The sequence below is a fragment of the Solanum stenotomum genome, chromosome 10, assembly GCF_019186545.1.
Source record: "Solanum stenotomum isolate F172 chromosome 10, ASM1918654v1, whole genome shotgun sequence".
In the NCBI taxonomy this organism is placed as follows: domain Eukaryota; kingdom Viridiplantae; phylum Streptophyta; class Magnoliopsida; order Solanales; family Solanaceae; genus Solanum; species Solanum stenotomum.
The window spans coordinates 52,276,228-52,295,499 of record NC_064291.1 but is presented as its reverse complement, the minus strand read 5'-3'; the positions used below and the strand labels follow the sequence as shown (position 1 = coordinate 52,295,499).

The 19,272-nt window shown below is 32.3% G+C and overlaps 3 protein-coding genes across 3 annotated transcripts; 2 read left to right on the top strand and 1 right to left on the bottom strand.

Annotated features, from left to right (window-relative positions):
• Positions 1-3,951: 3,951 nt before the first annotated feature.
• On the top strand, positions 3,952-6,281 carry LOC125842664 (pentatricopeptide repeat-containing protein At5g47360). Its single transcript, XM_049521986.1, has one exon. It carries the CDS (start codon positions 4,178-4,180, stop codon positions 5,609-5,611), a length of 1,434 nt encoding a protein of 477 aa, XP_049377943.1. The 5' UTR covers positions 3,952-4,177; the 3' UTR covers positions 5,612-6,281.
• Positions 6,282-8,701: 2,420 nt separating this feature from the next.
• Positions 8,702-13,749, top strand: LOC125842110 (phosphatidylglycerophosphate phosphatase PTPMT2-like). Its single transcript, XM_049521315.1, has 6 exons — positions 8,702-9,457; positions 10,632-10,754; positions 11,933-12,026; positions 12,795-12,877; positions 12,961-13,050; positions 13,201-13,749. The coding sequence occupies exons 1-6, from the start codon at positions 9,182-9,184 to the stop codon at positions 13,570-13,572; spliced, it is 1,038 nt and encodes a 345-aa protein (XP_049377272.1). The 5' UTR covers positions 8,702-9,181; the 3' UTR covers positions 13,573-13,749.
• A 390-nt stretch (positions 13,750-14,139) lies between these two features.
• Positions 14,140-16,689, bottom strand: LOC125843148 (uncharacterized). The gene is made up of 10 exons (XM_049522371.1): positions 16,672-16,689; positions 16,533-16,553; positions 16,183-16,236; positions 15,437-15,487; positions 15,271-15,333; positions 15,025-15,090; positions 14,877-14,915; positions 14,666-14,788; positions 14,476-14,568; positions 14,140-14,322 (listed from the first exon to the last, which is right to left on the bottom strand). Exons 1-10 carry the CDS (start codon positions 16,687-16,689, stop codon positions 14,140-14,142), a joined length of 711 nt encoding a protein of 236 aa, XP_049378328.1.
• Positions 16,690-19,272: the final 2,583 nt, after the last annotated feature.

Below are 19,272 nucleotides of genomic sequence, written 5' to 3'. Positions count from 1 at the left end.
GGGGGGGGGGGGGGGGGGGGGGTGAAGGGTATTTTGGGAATAGAGAAAAATGAGGGGAGCAAGAGGTTGCGTGGGGAATGGTTAGGATTCTCTCTTTTGGAATGGGTACGCTAGCTTTGTGTGTGGGAATTGGGATATGATGAGTTCAACATCTTTGCCTTCTTTTTCCATACTTTAATTTGGAAGGCTATGCTTTTCTTTCTATATTGTCTACCCTCCCCACTTTCATCCAAAATTTACTTTGTTTGGAGTTTATGCTCTATGCTTTTTAAGGACCACCAAGTGACAAAACTTGGAGTTTTGTTTTGACGGGATAGAGTTATCTGGTGCTTATTTTATTAAAAAAGTTACATGAAAAATAGTTAACGCCGTATTAATTGATCTGATCATCACTATTAGCTAAAAATAATAATAATTTGATCATATTCGGTATCATGGGTTTGGAGTCAACGTTTCTTATAGGATTTTGATATTAGTTAGGTATCGTTACACAAATAATCAATCGGATTCATTTTTTTTGTCGGTATATAAATTATACACTTGTTATACATATATTATACATGTTATCCATTGTCTATTTTTAATTTAAGTGATTGGGGTGCTATTTAGAAATTCTTTCTTCTTCCTTCTTCCTTTTTCATTCTTGATATTATTATTATTATTATTATTATTGAGTGTAATATCAAGAGATTAGACAATATTCTAGAGGTTTAATGCATGATGTCCATTTCTTAATGTGAATGCAAGGTATTTTTGTCTTCTTAATAATTGTTGTATCCCTGGCTCCCTGCTATCTTATTATTCTTTTGTAAAAAGCTTTAACATTTTGATGCAATACCAATTCATCAATCTACAACTTGATATATGATTCTAGATAAAGTTCCAAGATTCCCTTGGTCTGGATGATCACACTACAACAAAACAGACGTTTAACGACAATAAATTTCCTTTTAGCAATAATATATGTTATCGTAATTGAGTTAGTATTATTATATTCAGAGTCGCTAAAAGTATTGATTGTAAATATGCATATTTATTATTGTCGCTAAATATATATAACAACAATTGTATTTTTATCAATAAATAACCGTCCCAAATAGTGGCATTTTTGTTTGTATTTTCTAGAACATATATATATGATTCCTTTTTAGTGTTCCAACTTTCAACATATGAATAAATAAAAATTAAGCTAAGATTTGGTGGTGAGGAATAAGTTGAATAATGGTCTTATTTTGCGTGTTACCTCAGTGGACATACTTTCCACACAAGCTCATCCATTTTCATGATAATTCTAAGTAAAAGAAAAGTATGTATAGCCTTGCTACAATTAGTTTTGTCTCCTTTTACCAATGACTTTAGTAACTTCTAGATAAGCGGATTGTATATGAAAATTTTGATTTAATAGATTTTATGATTTTGAATTAGAAGTTATAAAGTATTCACGATAAATTAATTATCTCAATATATAAACCCCCCATTTACATTACAATCATTCAAATAAAATATTTATGCAAGCAATGAATGTGTATTTGGTATGTAGGAAAATGTTTTAATCCGAATTGCTATTATATATGCCTTTCTTCAAGTTGTCATCAATTCTGTAATTAAGAATCTTAAGAAAGGGTTAGTTTGATTCTTCAGAGGGTAATTAGGAGAAATCAAAAGTTAATGGGAGATTATCTCTTTGATTAAAGGTAAAAGAATTCAAAAGATATGTGTCATTGACAACATGCTAACGTATCGGATTCTATCTCAATCAAACCTCCTTTTCAACTTTGAATTGTACAACAACCCTCTTGACAAATCCTCATTGTGTGTGTATTGTCCCCATTTCTTCTTCTTTTTTTAATAATCTTTTCCCTTCTGTCTTTCGGTATTTTTAATTTTAATTTTTCACATGAAACATTTAAAATCATATCTTTAGATTAAGATCAAATGATTCAAAAATTTTCTTTACTTTCTTAACTCCGTCAGTTAAAATCAGAAAAACAAATTGAGATGAAAGGGAGTAAGGTTTATGAAAGCAAGTCCTTTTGCTGAAGACCTTAAGGCTAATACTAAGCTTGAATTTAATATTCTAATGGATAACTTGACAGAACTTATAACAGATCCTCAAAGAGTTGAAGTTCATTTCTTATAATGAATGAGCTTAACCAAATCACCAAGTTTTCACAAATTATGTCCTAATTTTGGAATAAATGTTCATAATTCTCGGCGGATCACCAGGACTTGCATAAAAAAATCACTAGCTAATTTTTGCTTAAAAACTATTCCAAATTGATATTCAATTTCCCATCTAAGGAAAAATTATGGAACTGCTTAAAATTAGCAATATATTTATGGAAAATAGCTATAGTTTAAAAACATTATAAAAAAGAGCAATATGTTATTTTTATAGCAAACTACTTCCTCTATCTTGCCTCTCCTCCCTTTCTCTCTCTCGTTGCCAATAAGAAGAAATTCATTCAAATATATTATGTACCAATTGTATTCAATCAAATATAGGTGAGAATTCTATATTTTATTTCAATTATGTTTGAAAAATTGTTTTTTTTTTTGTATTTTTGTATCAGTTGTATTTTGTGTTTGTACAAATATAATATGCATTCATCCTCTTTGTCAAATGTATTGTATCCAATCAAATAAAAGTTAATTCGGTTGTATTTGAATACAATTCATACAAAATAAATAAATAAATAAATAAAGAATACAATGCAAAATAAATATAAAATACAATTCGTTGTATTTCGAATACAATTGATACAAAATAAGTACAGATACAATACAAAGTAAATACAAAATACAATTTGTTGTATTTCGAATACAATTGATACAAAATAAATACTTAATACAATGCAAAATAAATACAAAATACAATCCTCTCTCAATTTTGCTCGCCTCTCTCCTCTTTCTCTCGATCTTGCGCCTCCTCTTCATATGTATTCATTTTAATACAAATCAATTTGTATTTGTGTTTTTTCTCCAAAATTCGTGAAAAAATACACTCTCTCCTCTCTCTATTAGATCTCACTCGCCTTTCTCCTCCCTCCTCCCAAAATATTTTGCTATTATTTGTAATTAAGTAAACTATAGCTATGGAATGCCTAATGTGCTGCTATTTTTGAAAGTTTTCTTTTCTAATACTCCCTCTATTCTAATTTATATGACTTACTTTCCTTTTTAGTCAGTCTAAAAAGAATGACACATTTCTATATTATGTAACAATTTAATTTTAAAACGCTCATTTTTCCCCTAATGAACTACTTTATAGACACATAAATAACTATTACTTATTTTAGATCATAAATTTTAAAAGTTTTTCATTCTTTTTTTTTAAAGGGGAAATTATGCATATAAGCAAATATATAGTAAAAGTTAATTCCTTAACATAGCTATAGTTTGTCTTAATTACAATTCACGACCTACTTTTATCTATAATTACACAGCTCAACTTTTTAGTTTTGTATAATTCGCACATTTGTATAATTCAGATTTTGTATAATATAATTTGTATAACTTTTGTATAATTCGTAATTTGTTTAATATAATTTATATAACTGTTTACACTTCTGATGTTTGTAATTGTATAAATTCGTTATTTCGAGTTTATACAAAAATAACTGAATTATACAAATGTACCCGTGAATTATACAAACATGTGAATTTATACAAATCCGCAAATTATACAAACTTAAATTGTAGCTACAACCCATAAATATGAAAACTATAGCTATGTAGCATAATTAAGTTTATTATAGTGGCTATTTGCAAAATTTCCTCTTTTTTAAACTCCGTGCCAAGTCAAAGTAACTCATATTAAATGGGACGGAGGGAGTACCAGTTACAAACAATTTCGAATGATCAGGTTCGATCCTTTAGGCCTTGTTGTACGTACTCACAAGCCCAAATTCCCTCTAGCTGGAATGGAATATTTGGGCCCAAATCTGGCCCATATTATTTTCCTCGGCCGGTCCATTAAGCAAACTTACGCCTCCCCCAATCTCTTCCCAAGTGCGGCAGTTTCCGGCGTCTTTCCCATCGGTGCCTCTTTCGCCGGCGAAAAAAACAAGTTACAGGTTCCCGTCTTCATTTCTCTTGCTCTATCATTCCATATCTTTCAATTTTCTCGCAATTCAAAATACAGCATATCTAGAATTCATTTTCTTATGAGAAAATTATGTTTCTTCCATCAATTTCTCGCCTATTCGCCGATACTAAATCACTCAATAAACCAATTTTTTCACTCAAATTGGTACATTTACTCAGCACTTCTTCATCATCAGCTGGAGAATTCTTAAGTCATTTGCTGAAAAATAAAAATGTGTCGGGTATGGAGAGAACATTGAGCTCAGTTAGGTCTAAGCTAGATGCTCGATGTGTTGATGAAATATTAGAGAAGTGCGCTGTTGATGATCCCCAAATGTGTCTGAGATTCTTCATTTGGGCTGGTCTTCAATCCAGCTATAGACATAGTAGTTACATGTACAGTAGAGCTTATAAACTGCTTGGAGTGGATAATAAACCGCAAATTATCCGAGATGCCATTGAGGCTTATAGGCTGCAGAAATATGTCACAAGTGCTAAGATGTTTAAAGTTGTGTTGAATTTGTGTAGAGAGGGAAAAGATGCTACCTTGGGATTGTGGGTGTTGAGGAAAATGAAAGAGTCTAATTGTCGCCCGGATACGATTATGTATAATGTAGTTATTCGATTATTATGTGAGAAGGGAGATATGGATGAGGCAATGGGTTTGATGAGAGAAATGGACCTGATTGATGTTCATCCTGATATGATCACCTATGTCGTGATGATTAAGGGGTTGTCTGAGGTGGGTAGGTTGGAAGAAGCTTGTGGATTAACAAAAGCTATGAGGGGACATGGATGTATACCAAATACGGTTACCTATTCAGCTCTTCTTGATGGGATTTGTAGGTTTGGGAGTTTGGAAAGGGCACTTGAGTTATTGAGAGAAATGGAAAAAGACGGTGGGCAGTGTAAGCCTAACGTCGTTACATATACTACTGTGGTTCAAAATTTTGTTGAGAAATGTCTGGCGATTGAGGCACTAAGTATTTTGGACCAAATGAGGGATTTTGCGTGTAAACCTAATAGGGTACTTATCTCTACTTTGATTCATGGTCTTTGCAAAGAGGGGCATGTGGAGGAGGCTCATAAGGTCATTGACAGAGTAGCTAAAAGTGGTATTTCATATGATTCTTGCTATAGCTCTTTAGTTTTATCGTTATTTCGGATTGGAAAAGTCGAGCAGGCAGAAATGTTTTTTAGGAGAATGTTGACTGGTGGCCTAAAGCCTGATAGCTTCACCTCAAGCACAATAATACGATGGCTTTGTCAGCAAAATCGGATACTTGATGGATATTGCTTGATTGAGCAGTCTGCAAGTGTATCTTCTATAGATTCTGATATTTATTCTATTCTTATGGCTGGACTATGTGAGGCAAATCACCTTGTGGAAGCTGCTAAGCTTGCTCATCTGATGGTAGAGAAAAGAATTCAGCTCAAAGGTCCTTGTGTTAAGAATGTAATTGAATGTCTTAGACGTTGTGGGAAAGAGGATTTAGCTTCAAGCATTGGTAACGTTAAGAGCTGATGAATATTATGATTGCATTAATATGTTGATCCTACTTGTGCACCAAACAGTCCCCTCGTCAGTTATGTGGAATATTCCACATAATTGAATTCTTCTTCAGTTTTGTGCAATCAAATAAATGTTGGTGTTATGTGCACAAAACTTGTTCATCCTTCGTATTCAGTTAGTTGTTGAGGCTACGCATGAGCGGGTTTAGTGCTTGTTCTTCTCTTATATTCCCCTATATTAGCCCCCACGCTGCTCAATTTCTTCCTTTGGTGCTTTCTATCGAGCCGTATATACAGAGTTAAACTTTTCCCAACTATTCATTTTACTGGCACTTTGAACTCTGTGCTTCGGAAGTGGAAGTCTAAAAAGCTTACGAAAAACCAATGATCTTTCACCAGAATCACTCTGTGTTGCTGCAGGGGAATGAATGTCAAGAGGAAGAGTTGTTGAATCTGATAAAGAAAGAAGGAAAAGAGGGAAATGGGATATCAATAATTAAGGGAAAAATATCTCTCTGTGTACACTGTATTCGTTTATCCCATGTTACTGCTTGAACAATCAGTAGTTGACTCTTATGTAATATGAGTTCTGGGTAAGTATTGTCTCTCACTTAGAAAATTTGATGACATTCAAGCATGAATGTTCTCATTTGCAATAATCAGATGTGCTGCTGGCTATTACCCATAGTTTTCCTCATTATGTTTGTGTATGATTTCACTCTTCTTACCTGATAATAGTGTGAACAGAATTTGCTGCTTCGTTTTTCAGATATAATTCTATTACCTGTCACTTGTTGATCTTTTTGAGATTTCCTGCTCCAAGTATTGTTTGCATCTCTGCATCTATTGATAAAACAAGAACTTTAGTCTAGGCTTCAGGATCTGAACTATGGATATTGGATGTTTTCTCATTTCAAATAGAAATTTATTCTTCTATTTGTTGACATTAGTTCTTTGAAACTCTCTGAACTCTCTTTGATGCCAATATGTAGCAGGAAACCATCGGAGAAAGGCTTCTTCAGCAACAGTTTTGCACACTAAACCAACTAATGGTTTAGTACATTGCTTCATCTGCATCCTAACTCGAATGCCTCTCATGTATGTTATCGATTTTTGGAACTTGTGTTTTGTCATGCTTTGAGATTGTCGATTGTGAAGACCACTCTATTTCTACTGTAAAATGCACCTCCTAACTACCAGTAGTAAGTGGGCGTAGATTGATAGGCAGAGAGAGTTTGTTTGGAAGAAGAAAATAAGGACCAAACATTATCTTGTATTAGTAACAAGGATGGCTGAGTTGGTGCAGTACATCTCTCATAAGGGAAGTCAGAGATTGATTTTCAATCAGCTCATTGCAATGGGATTGTTGTATGAGGTAAAATCGGTATTGTCCAAATGAGTGAAGCCCCAACTCATAAGAGTCCCAATATCCTTAGATTCTCAACGTCCGGTATGCGATCAAAGAGTTAGTACTCAAGTGGAAGACTAGAAGAGATTCGAACCTTATAAAATGAGTTACCTAAGTTTATTACCCCATTAGGCAATCAATGTTTGGGCCCACTAGTTTTTCGATTAAAACACTTGTTTATGCAATATTTCATTACTAAGATCAATCTAACGCACGTGTCCATAAATTACTTAACAAATTAAGTTATATTATTTTTTGAATAAACACTTACTGTTTACATCTGTTATGTGGTTTTCAAATTATTGCACATAAATAAATGGATTTATTTAGTGCAAATATGTGTGCACACCTAAAAAGATAACAACCGAGGATTCCCAAAAATAAAAACAATTAGTATCTGAAACAAATACTAACTAACTAATTATAAACACTTAACATAAGTATGGGGCAACAACGAGGTCATCCAATCAAATAAAAGGGCCTTAAATGTGATTCGTAAATTGTAGTTTGGGTTTTGCACGTCACCGTCTCTTACAAAATTTACTTTAATTAATTTTATATTTATTAAAATGTTTGAAATTTCGTGGCACACATATACAGAGGGGACAATCTGAATTCTCAAGTAGAGTATTGTCTAGGGTTCTTCAATTCCAAGCTATCTCCACTCTTTTACCGATTCCGATTCAATTGCTTTTNTCATCTGCATCCTAACTCGAATGCCTCTCATGTATGTTATCGATTTTTGGAACTTGTGTTTTGTCATGCTTTGAGATTGTCGATTGTGAAGACCACTCTATTTCTACTGTAAAATGCACCTCCTAACTACCAGTAGTAAGTGGGCGTAGATTGATAGGCAGAGATAGTTTGTTTGGAGGAAGAAAATAAGGACCAAACATTATCTTGTAACTGTAATTTCTGTATGAATGCAAACCTGTTTTTTCAATTTGTTATGGCAAATATATTAGTAACAAGGATGGCTGAGTTGGTGCAGTTCATATCTCATAAGGGAAGTCAGAGATTGATTTTCCAGCCTATGCCTTTTCAATCGAGCTCATTGCAATGTGCTTGTTGTATAGGTAAAATGGGTCAAAAAACGTCGAGCGAACCCCATCCATGACCGGACCAAGGAGTGAAGCCCAACTCATAGGAGTCCCAATATCCTTAGATTCTCAATGTCCGGTATGCGATCAAAGAGTTAGTGCTCAAGTGGAAGACTAGAAGGGATTCGAACCCTATAAAATGAGTTACCTAAGTTTATTCTCTATAATTACCCCATTAGGCATCAATGTTTAGGCCCACTAGTTTTTCGATTAAAACACTTGTTTATGCGACATTTCATTATTAAGATCAATCTAACTCACGTGTCCATAAACTACTTAACAAATTCAATTATATCATTTTTTTGAATAAATACTTGTAGTTTACATCTGTTATGTGGTTTTTAAATTATTGCACATAAATGAATTTATTTAGTGCAAATATGCGTCATTCACAATCAAATAAAAACAATTATCTGAACAAATACTACTAAAATTATTAGTAACACTTAGCATAAGATATGGGGCAACAACGAGGTCATCCAATCAAATAAAAGGGCCTTAAATGTGATTCGAAAATTGTAGTTTGGGTTTTGCACGTCACCGTCTCTTACAAAATATACTTTAATTAATTTTATATTTATTAAAATGTTTGAAATTTCGTGGCACACATATACAGAGGGGACAATCTGAATTCTCAAGTGGAGTATTGTCTAGGGTTCTTCAATTCCAAACTATCTCCACTCTTTTACCGATTCCGATTCAATTGCTTTTGCAAATCGAGGGTCTCAACTATCTCCGCCAGATCTTGGCCGTCCGATTGATACCTTTTTCTCTGAATATGGTCAAAATTTGCAAGCCCTATATTGATTTCAATCAAAGTTTGAACCTTTGTTGCAATTTCAGCGACTCAGATCCGTTTCACAGATAATTTGCTTAATTTTGAGAGAAGGGTCCCTTTTTTTGTATGTTGATTTTGAAGAGAGTCGTCTCTTAGTTTGAAATTTTAGGTGGAAGTTTGTGGAATTTGCACTTTGTTTATCAGTGCGTTGTGTAAATTTTCTTTTGTAAGTGTGTTCTGCATCTTGTTTTTGATCAGTGGGTTGTATATAATTTCTTTTTTTGTCTTCCAAGTATTATGATGTATATAGAGGAAGAGAAGGGAGGAGAACTGGAGGCTGGGAAGGAGGAGGTGGTGGTGGGTGGAGTGATAGAGAAGGCAGAGAAATTATCTGTTGATGGTAAGGTGTTGTGTTCTAGTGGTAGTAGTGGCAAGAATGCTATTGTTGTGTTGGATGTAAGGAGGGTCATGGTTGGAGTTGGGGCTCGGGCCTTGTTTTACCCAACACTTCTCTACAATGTTGTTAGGAACAAGATTCAGGTAGAGTTTCGCTGGTGGGACTGGATTGATGAGGTATAACAATCTTTTTCAGTATTGCTTTTGACATTTTTTGTTGTTGTCCTGGATATACTGTATACACTTGTAATGAATGTCTTGTTGTTATTGTTGTTTCCCCTTTAATGTATACACGTGTAGTGAATTCTGTTGTCTTTATATGGATCTATGTCAATGTGCAAATGATGTCAGTATGCTTCAATAGTTGTTTAGATAAGTTGGAATGTTTTTGCTTATAATGTGCAATCCCTATTGTGTATCCAAATATTAACTCATGTAATGTATTGTTAAAGTTTGAACTAGTTATATTAGAAATTCATTCTAATTAATTGTCATTCGAGGCAGGATAGGTCTTTCTGAAAGGCTTTGGAAATGTCAGTTTCATTAAAGTTGATTACTTTGATTGCTGATGTTGAACTGTTACAACATCTTGCTGAACTTCTAAATCATGAATAAGGAATAATAGTACTATATGTATGGTTATTCAGAAAGATGGGTGGAACTGAATTTTGTAGAAATATCAATCTTAATTTCTATCTGGGCATGCTTTTCTATAATAAAAAAGGAATATAATAAGATCAATACAGTACTCTGTATCAAACGCATTAGCAAGATGATAAAACTTGTCTGTCCTGGAATGACAAGACAATGACATATGGGAACTAATACTTTTTCTGTGGTAATCTTCTTAAATAAATTTGCCTCTAATCACTAATCTGTGACAAGTGGCAAAGGATGTATAGTTATCCAGGAAGATGGACAAATAGTAAACTTGTTCAGGATATGGACAAATAGTATACTTGTTCATCTCTTCTTTTCTTTTCACTGCTATAAAGTTAGTTACTCTCACTAGTATCATCCCAGATTAACTCTTACATTTCCTGCAATTTTTTTTGAATGTCGTACAATCTTTCTCCACCAGTTACTTACTTATAGGGATATTAAGGAATGTGCTCTTACATCTTTAACTTACATGATATAAGCTGAAATGCATTTCTTGTAATTCCATATGCATCTATCTTCACATTGGAGATTAAGTTTGCTTGTATGCATTGACCATCTTGGAAGATCGCATAGGTTGATTGATGTTCATTCTTTCAAATTCTTTTTTAGTGAATAGTTAGTTAGTAGTTTGTACTCCAATATTTTACGGTATAACAAGATTGTAGTACTGACTTAATATCCTGTTTAGTTTGTGTTATTAGGTGCTGTCCCTTTCCAATCTGATGTGAAAAGGCTAAAGGAGCTTGGTGTCTCCGGTGTTGTCACCCTAAATGAGCCATATGAGACTTTAGTTCCGACATCTTTATATGAGGTTAGTTCTTGAACTTCTGATATTTGTTTTATTCTCTTTGTTACGATTCACTTAAAAGATAAGTCAAGTCTTTCCTTATCTATAACAAACCCCACCCCCCACCCCCAAAAAAAAAAGAAAAAGTCAGTCATCATTCAGTTTAACCTTCAGGACCCTTTTCCTTATCTCTTCTGTACCCCTTTGCTTGATCTTTCTGTTATGCTTCACTTAAAATATAAGTTGGTCATTCCTCATCTAAATAGAAAGAAATGAAAAGTCAGGCTTCATTCAAGCTTCTCCTTCCTCTTATTTCTTTTGTATCCCTATGAAATTGGAATACACGAATTAAGTATGTTTGAGTAGCATTGCACTAGCTGAGGAGGCTGTACATGCGCCAAACATATTTTGATGAAACGGTCCAACTGTCCATAGTGACCCTTTTTCAGGACCTTATTTACTGTGTGTTCTGATCTTCTTCATGGTATTACCATTAGTATTAATTATATAAATATGGGATACAGTAGTTGTTTCCTTCCTACCTTACCCCAGTACAGAAGTCTTTCACTTCTTAATTCCCACATTTTACTTTTCACTATTAACTAATTGTCTAGTTCAAATACTTTTAAATTATGGATTTGTTATTTAAATTTCCTTCCCATTACATGATCAAGTTTTCTTTTTCTTCACATTATTGTTATCTATTANCTTCACTTAAAATATAACTTGGTCATTCCTCATCGAAATAGAAAGAAATGAAAAGTCAGGCTTCATTCAAGCCTCTCCTTCCTCTTATTTCTTTTGTATCCCTATGAAAATGGAATACACAAATTAAGTATGTTTGAGTAGCATTGCACTAGCTGAGGAGACTGTACATGCACCAAACATAATTTGATGAAACGGTCCAACTGTCCATAGTGACCCTTTTTCAGGACCTTACTTACTGTTTGTGCTCTGATCTTCTTCTTGGTATTACCATTGGTATTAATTATATAAATATGGGATACAGTAGTTGTTTCCTTCCTACCTTACCCCAGTACAGAAGTCTGTCACTTCCTAATTCCCACGTTTTAATTTTCACTAATAACTAATTGTCTAGTTCAAATACTTTTAAATTATGGATTTGTTATTTAAATTTCCTTCCCATTACACGATCAAGTTTTCTTTTTCTTCACATTATTGTTATCTATTACTTCTTGCAGGCTCATGGTATTCGTCATTTGGTTCTCCCAACAAGAGATTACTTATTTGCCCCATCTCTGAATAATATATGTCAAGCAGTAGAGTTCATCCATGGTGCGTACCTTCCCAGTCCTTTGGCTCCCTTTTTTAAATAGGTTGTTGATTTTACAGTATTGTCAACATTCTTGACCTTAATTCCTGGATGCTTTTGGTATTTTGTCACGACATCACAGTCACTTACCATCTTGAGATTCATCTAATTTTTTCAACTCTGGAACTATGAGCAGTTTCCATCATATCAAAAATGACAGTCTGAGGGTTGAAGTGTCCAATTCTTGGGTTGACAGGGATTCTTCGATAATCAAATTTTATGTTTGAGACTTAAGACAAAAAGTACCTTAAACTACATGTTAAATATTTTACAAATTCAAATGTTTGTTAAGTAAAAGTCAACAATACCGGTCCAATCAAATATTTATTTGACTCACTAAATTGTGATTATGACTTAAAATGGGATTGGGGGAGTACATGTGTTAAGTTGCTGGTCTTCTATTTGGATATAGTACTTTTTGAGGTGTCTGTCCCTTTGTTTGGTGGCTTGTTTTCTGTTTTGTTGCTTTCTATGGAAACAAATATGGGTGAGTACAAAATTCCATTAAATTAGCCCTGGTTTAGTAAATTTCTATGCTTTTCCTCTTGTATTCTCTCCTCTTCCTTCCTACCTAATCAAGATTGAACCTCGACACCTTCCCCCCCCCCCCCCCCCCACCCCCCCGGGGCAGAAACTATAGAAATATTCAAAAGATTGCTTAAAGTACCGCCAGAGGAGAGTTTACTAGTAGGTTAAGCCTTTAAATAAAATTTTCTTGTTTGTCTTTGAAGAAAATGCTTCCAATGGACAAAGTACATACGTGCACTGCAAGGCTGGTCGAGGACGTAGCACGACCATTGTCTTATGCTACTTGGTGGGTAAACTAAGACTTGTTTGAATGGATTGTTTAAAGATCACTTTACCCATTTTCTTTCTGAAGTTTCTTTCGTTTTGTAGGTTAAGTACAAGCAGATGACACCAAATGATGCATATAACTATGTGAAGTCAATTCGTCCAAGGGTGCTTTTGGCCTCTACCCAGCGACAGGTGTCTCAAGATTTACCTCATATTTTGATCCTTTTTCTCTAAGATGCATGATTTTTCTCCTTTAATGAGATTGATGGTAGATAATCCAGTTGACTAGGTTTTTATTTTTCTGGCTATTGTTGCTGATTCTGTTTTCCCACTGATTATCAGGCTGTCCAGGATTTTTACCATCTCATGGTGAAAAAGTCATACAGTTCTACCCCCTTGACTAGTATGATCCCACGGAGCTCAATCTTCTCGAGACGGAATTTGCTAGCCTTCGATGATGGTGCTGTAGTTGTGATAACCGAAACAGATCTAGATGGATATAGTTCAAGCCTTGACTCTAGGGTGGCTGGATCTGAGCTTTGGGCAGATTTGAATTTGATTTACAGGGTTCGAGTTGCTGGTGGGGCAGCCTTAGCAAGACTCTCCTGTATGTGGTTACGTTGCCACACTGACCAGAAGATTCCGAATCAGAAGGTGACTGCAGAGAGCAAGCAGCTGGAAAGTTTTACTGTAGATATACATGTGTTTTCTTAAGTTAATAAGTTGTACATATTTCTTCTGTATATATAAAATATTAAGATGCTACAAGGTAAGGTGTCTACTATTTCAGCTTACTCTTCCATAAAACCTCGACGTTCTCTATGTAAATACGATATACTTCTCAAGTTGCAAATGAGAAGTTTGAGTATATGTATATATATAGCTCTTTATGCGAAATTTCTTAACAATCTGTCTGTTAATTCACTCAGCTAGAACCTATTTTTTTCTGTTTTATTTCCAGCAAACACCAAGTAACCATTTGCATTGAATCTTGATATATATAGTTGGTGCTTTAACATCACTCTTTTTTTCAGGATAGGATTTATCATATTTGATCGAGACAGACTTAAATAGAGCTACATGGACAATGAAGTTTTATATGATTAATTTAACTTGTTTTGCAGTGAGGCATAGTTATCCCAAAATGTGAAATGACTCAATAAATCAATTATTGCTTCAAGAGACCCAAAATTACCCAAATTAAGAGTACTTAAAGATACTTTAATAGTAGTAGTTTTTTTTATTCTCCATGGACCACTACAAGATTTTTCTTTAAAAAAATCAATTTCCCACTTGAGCATCAGCTTTATTCTTTTGTGCTCCATCAATCAAATATGGGACAACATTTTGTTGCATTTCTTGAATATCCATTCCTAAGTGATATCCTGGTAACTTTATGAACTTCACTTTTCCAGCTTTATCCAATGTTTGTAATCCAAACGTATCCTCTAGATAAAGATTAGTCTGCCAAAAAAAAAATCATCTCCTTTTTAAAAGAATTGATATACAACAACCGTAGGATGGTGTCTGCGCAGATTTACACCCCTACGAGTATAGAGGTTGTTTCGGATAAACCCTCGGCTCAAATTTAAAATTTAAACAGGGAAATAGTGTTACCTGTTGTGGTGGCAAAATTTGAGAGTCGGTTCCATCTTGATAAAAGCCAAACCAAGAACTTTCTTTTGGAGTAATAACATTATCATTTTCAAACTGTAAAGATATTAAAAATAAAATGGGATTAATTATTTAGTAAGTAAATTGTTAAATTAATTTAATTTTATTTTTTAAAAAAAAGAGTAAAATGTACCATGATAAGAACAAGGTTCTGCAAGCTAGTGAAACGTTCCTTATAAATTGGATTAGTTGCATTAGGAATTTCATTATTCAGCTTTGGCAAATATCTACAACCTCTTAAATATCCAGCAATATCCTGAGAGAAAAAGAAAATATTTTTTAAAAATATTAAAATTTAAATAATAATAAAAAGGAAGAAAAACAAAGAAACAAGAATTACTCACATTTGGAAGCTTGATATAGCCACTAGGAGCATAATGAGTCTAAGATTTGCATATTAATTAAAAAATTGATAGAGTTAGAAAATAATTACTTGAAAAAACATTATAATAAAATAAAAAAAATAAAGAGTAACATTTGAAGATAGTATACTTGAACATAGTCAGAATATATTCCAATTCCAGAAATACCACCAGCTCCATCACACCAAGGGTTACCCTATCAATTAATAACAAAAAATATTTTTGCTAGTTAGTATTTTTAAGTTATAGCAGTTATCATTCTTTGCAAAAGGAATTTGGTACCCGACTATGTATTCATATCGGAAAATCATATTTAAAATTCTAATTTGAGATCTCTGATTATGATTGATATTAATGTTGTAACAAAATTACATACAGTGCAAGCAGGAGCAGAAGCAATGCCAGCATTAGGTCCACCAATTGAGATAAAGTTATTGACCTGTGGCACAATTTTAGTTCCAAAAAATAATAATCACAAAATGGAAAAAAATGTTCAAATAAATAATGTAAATAATAAGATAATATATTGTTAAAATTCTCACTGGAGGTGCTTCATCACAGAACTCTATAAGTCCTCTGGCTACCATATTTCCCTGAAAAAAAAACATGAATATATAAATAAAATATAGATTGACACATCTTTTTTTTTTTTTTAAAGCGAAGAAGTGATTGAAAGTCATGAGATCTCCGGTTTAAATTTCAGTGCAGACATAAACACTAGGTGATTCTTCCTATTTGTCCGAGCCTTGGTGGACAAAGTTACCCGACATCTCTGTTGATGCTAATGGGAAGTGTTGGCAATGGTGTAACCAGAAATTTTACGAAGGGTGTCCAGAAATTGTATACGAGTACATTTTTTCTTTTGGATGAATGAGTGCACCAGAAATTTTAAAATTAAACTACGTAATATACATAAAATTTGTAAAAAAGTACATAATATACATGAAAAAATTTGATTAAGTACACTAGAAATTTTAAATATACATGAAAATTTTTGAAAAAAGAGAGGCTTAAAGCTGCTGCAAAGGCTTGGCTCTTTCAAGGCACCTTAAACCACTGGGCTACAACACTTTGTTATGTTAAGCCTGTCCATAATACGTTATTTACCACTTTGTATATTATTTTACTTGTATATACAATATAATTTTCTGACGAAGGGTGTCCAAAACTATATAGCTACGCCCCTGAGTGTTGGTATCTCGTAAAATTAATCAAGATGCACGAAAGTTAGCTCGAATACCAGAATCTATCATAAGGGAGACATATTTATGATTATAGATGAATTTACCTGTGAAAGACCAACTATATTGTAACCTTGTTGAAGTTCCTTCATTCCCTTCACCTGTAATTCAATTCACATTCAAATTTCTCCATATATTTCTCTTTTTCATTTATTTGTTTATTTATTACTCTCTCTGTCTAACAATAATTGTCCACTATTGACTTGACACAGTCTTAAGAAATAATAAATAATAGGGGTAATAGTCACAAAATATAAATTATCTCTTAATTTTCTAAATTAGACAAGTATTGTTGGACAACTATTTTTAGCATAGTGGACAATTATTATTAAACGGGGAGAGTATTATTTTATTAACTAAAAGAAGATAAAAGAATAATCTAGTGGAGGCTCAATACCTTTTCACAAGCAATTTGAACCTACAAGTACAGCATGGGCAAAAAAAGAAAGGCACAGATTACAATTCACAAGAATTTTAATATGCAATTAATAATCCAATCAAAATAATGAGAATCACTACTTTTTATCAATTGTTACCTGATTTTCTAGAGGCATATAGTAGGAACTATACACTCCATCTCCAATTTCTCTGCCAAAAAAGAAAAAAAAATCCAAACATTCATAAATGATACTAGTAAAAACAATAGTAATATACGAAAATATATAAAGTAATTATCATATATGTCAAAAAATAATTGTAATTACGAGAATTTAAGTTATGTATACTGACAATGACAATTATAATGAATTTGGAGGTGTACCGAAAATATGGATTTTACACTATTGTTTCATGCATGAGAGGAGGACCACTTTGGAATTAAAAAAATAAGTATTCCACTTTGGAATGAAAAAAATAAGTATTTGAAGTTGAAATTGAAAAAGAATAAAAATAATAATAATAACATATTCAATGTAATTGTCCCATCTCTACATCTATAAGGTAGAGATGTTATTTTTGATACACACTAAATTAAAAAAAAAAGTTTTCAAAATAGGATTACAAAAAAAACATAACAGCAAAAATAACAAAATACAAAATAACGAATACGAATACACTTTGAAAAATAAGAGACTATATGATTACAAAATAATAAGCTACTAATAAGGGAAATTTTTTTGAAAAACGTACAAGCAGTAACCATTGGATTTTGACAAGAGACTGAGTTGTGACGTGTAAAATGTACTTCCTGCATCGTTGCAAGACTCTCCTAGTCCTGCCATCAACCAAAAAAAAATCGTTTTTCAACGATAATAACATATTCAGTATTTTTCACAAAGTGTGATTTCAGAAGAATATAGTACACAAGCCTTATTTCTATCTCAAAGGTAGAAAAATTATTTCTGATAAACCCTCGATCCAAGGAAAAACAATCTAAAGAAGTAATATAAACATACGAAATAACATAATAACAAAACAACATATAGTAACAAGATAGTAACTACAACAACAAAACAAAATGATTGTCGACGTAAGAAAAACAACATGTAGTTACAAAAATGACAATATATATACATATAAATAAATAAAAAAATTTACCATGCAATACTATGAAAGGAATAGAATAAGAAAAACATATGGAACAGAAGATTGAAATGATAAAGATGAAATTTTCTGAGCATAAATAAGCCATTTGAAATTTTATTTAAAGCTTTTAATGGAGAAAATGTGCTGCGAAAGTTTTTGGTTCTTTTAAGCTGGATATATATAGTACTAGTTCTGAAGCAATCAGTGTATAAATAAAATATTTGAAATTTACTTTATTTGTTTTTATAATTATTTAAATTTTTTTTTTTGGAAGAGTTTGATTTGGCAATTTTTTATTTTTCATTAATCTACTTGATTTTTACCTTGTATATTGTAATCATGTCTAATTATTAAGGATAGTTTTTTTGTTATCACGTTTATATTTTTTTCCTTTTTTTGACAAATCAAGATAAAGAAAAAGAGGGAAAAAAATGGTTAATGTCATATATGTGCATTTTTTTTACGGAGGTCCATCGAAAACAGTTTCTCTATCTTCATAAGATAGAAGTAAGATTATGTACACATCACCCTCTTCAGACCCACTTATAAGATTATACTGACTATTTTGTTATCGTTAAAAACATATCCTTTTTCGATATTAGTATAATTATTAAACTAGGTTGTGTGATCTGTTGATGCATGTCAATATGGCATGAACATAGAAACAATTATATTTATTTTCATTCAAATACTGATGTTCGCTTTGGGTCCGGCTCCCCTTCATTACCCCTTTCCTCCATTTCGTTAGGTGCACGTCTAGATTAGAGACATGTGTCATATTTAAAGTTTAAAGGTCAAGATTATATTATATTAACAAATATCATAACTATAGTTAAGTCAACTAATTTTAGAAAACTACTCTCCAAATTTGGTAAGAATTACAATATATTCCATACAAATTTGATAGTTATTAATATCATTAATTTTATCTTATATTTTTCATTTACATTTAAATATTAAAATTGTAGAACATGAAACATTTATATTTAATGTGATATATAATAATCTTCAAAAACATTTGCATTTAAAACAATGTTATCTTCTATTTCTTAAAAAAAAAAAAAGGATTAAAGAATATTTATTTTTAAAAAAGCATACTATATTTTTTCCCCTACAAACACAATACCACATTTTCTCCTTTGAATAATTTTGATATTTACGCTTAATTCTAAAAACCTTTCATCTTGTTATTTTTTTTTATTTCGTGTCTTTTATTTTATGGCTTTTTTCCACACTGATAATTCTTAACTTTTTTGTTTTGTTTCTCAATATAGTATATATAATATTTCAAGAGCAAAGTTAATTAGTACATAAATTGTTTAGTTGATTCTCACCTTAAATATCATATAATTTAATAATTAAATACAAAAACATAATATGAAATTAATGATATTAATAAATGTCAAATTTTGTGTAGAATATATTGTAATTTTTACCAAATTTGGAGAGTAGTTTTCTAAAATTAGTTGACTTAACTATGATTATGATATTTATTAATATAATATAATCTTGACCTTTAAACTTTAAATATGACACATGTCTTTAATCTAGACGTGCACTTGACGAAATGACGGGAAGAGATAATGGAGGGTAGCCGGATCCGTTCGCTTTGT

Bases quoted from the DNA above. Each gene is read 5' to 3' on its own strand.
- LOC125842110 (XM_049521315.1), top strand. From the start codon at position 9,182: ATGATGTATATAGAGGAAGAGAAGGGAGGAGAACTGGAGGCTGGGAAG. The intron at 10,755-11,932 runs GTTAGTTCTTGA...TACTTCTTGCAG, and splicing joins TTCCGACATCTTTATATGAG to GCTCATGGTATTCGTCATTT. The intron at 12,027-12,794 runs GTGCGTACCTTC...TTGTCTTTGAAG, and splicing joins AGCAGTAGAGTTCATCCATG to AAAATGCTTCCAATGGACAA.
- LOC125842664 (XM_049521986.1), top strand. From the start codon at position 4,178: ATGTTTCTTCCATCAATTTCTCGCCTATTCGCCGATACTAAATCACTC.
- LOC125843148 (XM_049522371.1), bottom strand. The intron at 15,091-15,270 runs GTATGTAATTTT...ATTAATTGATAG, and splicing joins CTTCTGCTCCTGCTTGCACT to GGTAACCCTTGGTGTGATGG. The intron at 14,789-14,876 runs GTGAGTAATTCT...TTTTTCTCTCAG, and splicing joins GCTATATCAAGCTTCCAAAT to GATATTGCTGGATATTTAAG.